General features: G+C 42.4%; 1 protein-coding gene across 1 annotated transcript in view; it reads left to right on the top strand.

Annotated features, from left to right (window-relative positions):
• The window catches only part of LOC310770995 (connector enhancer of kinase suppressor of ras 3-like), a 72214-nt gene that overhangs the window by 40745 nt on the left and 25192 nt on the right, over positions 1-6277 (top strand). The window contains exons 4-5 of the mRNA XM_083663684.1: positions 114-201; positions 5553-5594. Of these exons, the coding sequence (XP_083519810.1) occupies positions 114-201; positions 5553-5594 (130 nt within the window). The remainder of the gene's footprint in view (positions 1-113; positions 202-5552; positions 5595-6277) is intronic.

Raw genomic sequence — 6277 nt, 5'->3', positions numbered from 1 at the left:
TGATGTTTCTGGTGTGTTCTTTGGTGTGTTTTCTGATGTCATTTCTGATGTTTCTGGTGTCTTTTCTGATGTTTCTGGTGTTGTTTCTGTGTTTTATCTCTGTGTGGCTGCAGGACTCCTCTGACCGGCGTTAATGACCTCTCCTCTACCAAGAGCAGCATCATCCAGCTCTGCCTGGAGCTCACCTCCACCGTCCAGAAGGTCAGAGCCGCTCACATCTGTTTACTTCTGTTCTGTAAAGAGACATTTCAGATGATTAATGATGTAGTTTAGGCCTTTTTGTTTTGTTTTGTTGTTGCTACGATATGGTTAGCATTGCTATAGGACTAGAAGTGGGGGAGCAGCCCCCTGTTCAAGACCAGTCCCTATTAGGGTTGTCAAAAGTATCGATAGTATCGATAAAAGTCAATACTAAAAATTTGAAACGGATACAATATTCATTTGCAACTGTATCAATATCAGCAGTGCTTTCTCTTAATGAAAAATCAAACATACGACTGATTTCTCCCTCCCCGTCATTGGTGGGTATCTGTTGCTTCAACAAGATAAAAGTCTTCTGATAGGCTGATGACTACAGCAGGGCTAATCTGCTGTGTAAGTGCAAAGTTTTGAATGAGTTTTATCAGGTCTAGAGATTATGGAGAAGCGTGCATCTGTCCATTCATCTGTCTTTGTTAATTTTTTGTGCCTCTTGATGTGTTATGTGTTGTATCGAAAATGGTATCGAGTATCGATATTTTCCTGGGTATCGTTATTGAAGTAGAAATTCTAGTATCGTGACATCCCTAGTCCCTATTACAGAAATAGTGGATTACATAGTGTGTTGGGCATTTTGTACTAGTGTCTGAATTTTCAACTGTTAATTTGATTCATATAGTCCACTGTAAAATACCCATCAAAGCTGAGCAATTTCTAGTGAACAGTAGGGGTGGGGGAAAAAATCGATACACCATAGTATCGCGATATTTTGCCTGACGATATTGTATCGATATTTGGACGCCAAGTATCGATATATATAAAAAAAAAAAATGTGCAGGCCATGCCATGCCAGGCCACCCGGCATCTGCCCTAAGCGCCCGATGTTGCAGTCCGCGCCTGCAGTGGCGTATTGAGTCCAGAGAAGCTTAATAATGTAGCCTACATGTGGGGCCAAAACAAAACAAAAAAACACTGCATGTTTTACTTCCGGTGAGGTCAAGGAAAAGGTAGGAAAAGGAGTTAGACAATATGTCGAAATATCGCAATATTCAATATATCGCAATACTAGCATATCGCAATACTATCGTATCGTGACTCAAGTATCGTATCGTGGGCATCTGGTGATTCCCACCCCTAGTGAACAGAGAATGTACCCTACAATTTCTCCCATATACCACAATGAAATGCGGCCGTGTTTACTGAAGGAGAAGAAGAGTGAGGTAGTGTCTGAAACTTTGATGGTCATCATCACCCCTCTCCCTCCGACAGGCGCGTACCTGCACACACACTTCCCCTGAAAACAAAACATAGCAGAGAGAGACGCAACAAAGTGCTGAAAGAAGCTGCTTAACCGTGTTGGGACTGAGCTCAGGTTAAACACGTGCACAGAACTTCAGAGGCGTGCATCTTTTTCTTATCTTTTTTTGGTACGTTTTATTCTGTTGCTGATTTAATTTGACAGGATTTTTTAAAGTGACACACATGTCTAAAAAAAGAAATGCCACAAAGGGTCAAATATCAATATATCAATATAAAAAAATATGATTTTAAAGCCAGTATCGGCCGATAGCAATATCAGTCGGCCGATACAGAGTCTGCCAATACATCAGCGCACCCCTAAAAAAATCTTCAAAGCAAGTTGAGCTCTACTGGACACAAGTGAAATTTCTCGCTCCTCTCGCAAAAGTTGTTTCTTCACTTATTTCATGAACAATCAGGTTTTATGTTGGTGTGCAGGTCAAGATGTTCAGGCTGAACTATTTTTTGCAGTGTGCTGCTTCTCCAGATGATATATTTTTTGCAGTGTGCAGCTTCTCCAGATGAGATATTTTTTTGCAGTGTGCAGCTTCTCCAGATGATATATTTTTTGCAGTGTGCAGCTTCTCCAGATGATATATTTTTTGCAGTGTGCAGCTTCTCCAGATGATATATTTTTTTGCAGTGTGCAGCTTCTCCAGATGAGATGATATATTTTTTGCAGTGTGCAGCTTCTCCAGATGAGATGATATATTTTTTGCAGTGTGCAGCTTCTCCAGATGAGATGATATATTTTTTGCAGTGTGCAGCTTCTCCAGATGATATATTTTTTGCAGTGTGCATCTTCTCCAGATGATATATTTTTTTGCAGTGTGCAGCTTCTCCAGATGATATATTTTTTGCAGTGTGCAGCTTCTCCAGATGATATATTTTTTGCAGTGTGCAGCTTCTCCAGATGATATATTTTTTGCAGTGTGCAGCTTCTCCAGATGATATATTTTTTGCAGTGTGCAGCTTCTCCAGATGATATATTTTTTGCAGTGTGCAGCTTTACTTTACTTTACTTTACTTTACTTTATTTCATTTAGCAGACGCTTTTGTCCAAAGCGACTTACAGCATATTACAATATGGCATAAAAATACAGCAATAAAATGCAACAATAAACAACAATAAATAGAAATAAAGACGGGAACATAAAATACACACATCACTTTTCGGAGGGGCCCAGGTGTAGTTCGAAAAAGTGTGTTTTTAGTCTCCGGCGGAAAATGGCCAACGAGTCAGCCAGCATAACAGAGGGGGGGAGCTCGTTCCACCATTGAGGAGCCAGGGAGGAAAAGAGTCGTGAGTGGGCTAAGCGGCCCCCAGGGTCACGTAGTGATGGAGGGGCAAGGCGAGCTGTGCAGGTGGAGGAGCGGAGGGGACGGTTGGTTGTTTGAAAACTAACTAAAGATTGCAGATAGGTAGGGGCTGACCGGTGAACTGCCCGGTAGGCCAGTACAAGGGTTTTGAATTTAATTCGGGCTATAATTGGGAGCCAGTGGAGGTCGCGGAGAAGGGGAGTGACGTGAGAGAATTTCGGTAGATTGAACACCAGTCGGGCAGCTGCGTTCTGGATGAGCTGGAGGGATTGGAAGGCCGAGGCAGGTAGCCCCGCCATGAGAACATTGCAGTAATCAAGGCGGGAAAGAACAAGTGCCTGTACCAGTAGTTGAGTTGCCTCCCTAGTGAGAAATTTTCTGATTTTTCTGATGTTGTATAGTTGGAACCTACATGAGCGGGCGGTTGCAGAAATGAAAGATGAGGTTGAAAGCTGATTATCTATAATGACACCTAGGTTTTTGACAGTTTTTGATGGCCGTACAGTGGTATTGTCTATGGTGATGGAAAGGTCTGTGAGAGGGCAGTTTTTACCGGGGATGAAAAGAAGTTCTGTTTTGTCGAGATTGAGTTTTAGATGATGTGCGGTCATCCAGGTTACAATGTCTTTGAGACACACGGCTAGGCGTGCCTCAATTTGGGTATCGTCAGGGGGAAAAGAAAGAAAGAGTTGAGTGTCGTCGGCATAGCTTCTCCAGATGATATATTTTTTGCAGTGTGCAGCTTCTCCAGATGATATATTTTTTGCAGTGTGCAGCTTCTCCAGATGAGATGATATATTTTTTGCAGTGTGCAGCTTCTCCAGATGATATATTCTTTGCAGTGTGCAGCTCCTCCAGATGCGTCTCCGGTCTTCTCCCTGTAGTTAAGCGACGCCCCACCGAGCGCTCATGCAATCATCCCATCAGCGCGCTGACAGGCCGGGCAGACCCTGCGACCACAGAGGGATCCTCCACCAGCTCCGCGAGGCCTTCACGTTCACTCCACTTTCTCCCCAGCCCGCCTGGCATTTCTCACATATTTCTTTCCCATCCGCTCCCATCTCCGTTTACCACACTTGCATAGCTTCCAAGATAGCCAACATTTAAAAACAACAACATCTCGACTTGTTTAACCCATTGATACCTGATGCAGCATTTGTGTGTGTATCCCTTTAAGACCGCGAACCGCGTTAACGCGGTTCGCGGTCTTAAAGGGATACACACACAAATGAGGGATATACACGCAAATGCTGCATTAGGTATCAATGGGTTAAGAAGCTCTTAAAATGTAGTGACTGGAAGAAAGAGGAAACGGAGAGAGCGCTACAGAACTGATGCAAAGTGTCAAAAGAAACTTCAGGTCCGAGGTGCTCTTCTTTGAAAAACTTTAAAAAGCATTTATTTGGGAATCTAATTGTTGTCTTTCTCATGCCTGAGCTCATACACTTTAACCTTTGCGAAGCAGCTGGATTCGCGCGAGATCATGAGATCACGCACGATCACATGACAAGTCCGTCTTGCCGCGCTCAAATCGATTGGTTTGAATCTGACCCACCAGCGGTTCGCACCAATCAGCGTCCTATGAGGCAGATAACGGGGAGGGCTTTAGGCGTGATGCCAGCGAGAGAGAGCCCGTGATAGACATGATAGACAGGTGGTTCCTCCAATCACCTGCCAGGTATTTTTTGAAAGTGGCTGCCCTTTGAAACGGTTTTCTGAGCGAATGTGAAAACAAACCATCTGACAGCACCAGCTTACTTACATACGCATCAAATTTCTATGTGGTGTCTTTTGATGCACTTGTGTTCACGCAATGGGATAGCAATATATTTCTGGTATTTTATATTTCTGGTGTAGGTGTAATATTGTAAAAAATATGTATTTTATATTTCTGGGTGTAGGTGTAATGTGTCCGAGTTTATGATATGATTTATTTTATTTGATCTTTGTTTTAGTTATTTGCTCTGTTCATAGTCATAGTGTAAATATCAAGTTCAGTACTGGATTGCTATCTCAACATGTATTTGTTGTGGGGACCTGTACTTTGATGACTTGAAAAGGTTTCTAAAGTCTTGACTTGAGATCTTGTGTTTGGGATTTAGATTGAAAGTGATGAGATTTATTCCAGCAGATACGACTGAATTTAAATTCTGTTTTCTGAATTTGTATGGAATGATTGAATTTATTGAACTTGAAACCGATTATAGAAATCAAACTTGTGACACTCTTACCAAGTTTTTATCCCATTCAAACCATATTGAAAGGTCCTAGCTATTTAGTTTTCTTCAAGATATTAAATTGATACTGGACTCTTGATTTGTTCTGACTTGACTTGCTGTTCTACATTTAGACTTGAGAGCGACTTGGGACTCAAGCAAAGTTGACTTGGTCAAACCTCTGCATAAAACAGTTAAAAAACACAAGACACAAAGCAATTAAAACTAAATAAAATACCACAAATAAAACACCCTAAACTATGATGGTGTGTTTTCTTTGCAGTTTCACAAATTGTTTAGGAAATAAGGCTGAATCACTCTCCTGTTTTCAGGAGGATATCACTTGTTTCCAGAATCTAATAGTATATTTACAGCTGTACTGGAAAAAGTGAAAGGATCTTGCGTCATGGGCAGGTTTCAATAGAAAACTAAGATGTTAAGACTCAATAGAGGATGAAATGACTTGTTGTGACAGAGGTTTTTTTGCAGTGTGGTCTCTATCTCCCTCTTTAATTGCAGGATTGCACGGTTTACGAGATGGAGGAGAAGATTCTGGAAGTGGTAAGTCTCACTTCTGCTTCTCTCTCTGCGTTTCAAATGGAGAGGGAGATCCTGATCCAAAGCATGTGTACACACTCACAGACACACACTCGCACACACACACACACACACACACACACTCTCGCAGACACACACACACTCACAGACACACATGCACTCACACACGCGCACACTCACTCACACATGCAAACAGCCAATGTGAGCAGTTGCATGTGTTTGTGGGATTTACAAAGAATCTCTCTTTCTGTCTCTGTCTCTCTCTTCTCCTAAACACACACTTGCCTTTCCTGTCTTGTGGCGACGTGTGTGTGTGTCTGTGTGTGTGTGTGTGTGTGTCTGTGTGCGTGTGTGTGTGTGTGTGTGTGTGTGTGTGTGTGTGTGTGTGTGTGTCTGTGTGTGTGTGTGTCTGTGTCCCGCGCGCTCTTTGTCTGTGTGTCCCGCGCGCTCTTTGTCCAGCTCAGGAACATCCACTTCCTGTCTTAGATAACACTTCCTGTTGGGGGGGGGGGGGCAGTGACACACATAAGAGCTGAAAACTTCATTAGCTGATGACCGTAGTTTGAAGAACCACTTTTCTAGGGATGCAAATTGTCTACAAATTCCTGAATCGATCATCAGTAACGTTAACGATCAATCAATCGATTCATTGTAATTAAAAATACAAACATTTCCAAACGATACCA

The sequence above is a fragment of the Poromitra crassiceps genome, assembly GCF_964638095.1.
Source record: "Poromitra crassiceps genome assembly, contig: HAP1_SCAFFOLD_291, whole genome shotgun sequence".
Lineage (NCBI taxonomy): Eukaryota > Metazoa > Chordata > Actinopteri > Beryciformes > Melamphaidae > Poromitra > Poromitra crassiceps.
The sequence above is the reverse complement of the archived record's forward strand: the minus strand, read 5'-3'. Positions and strand labels throughout refer to the sequence as shown.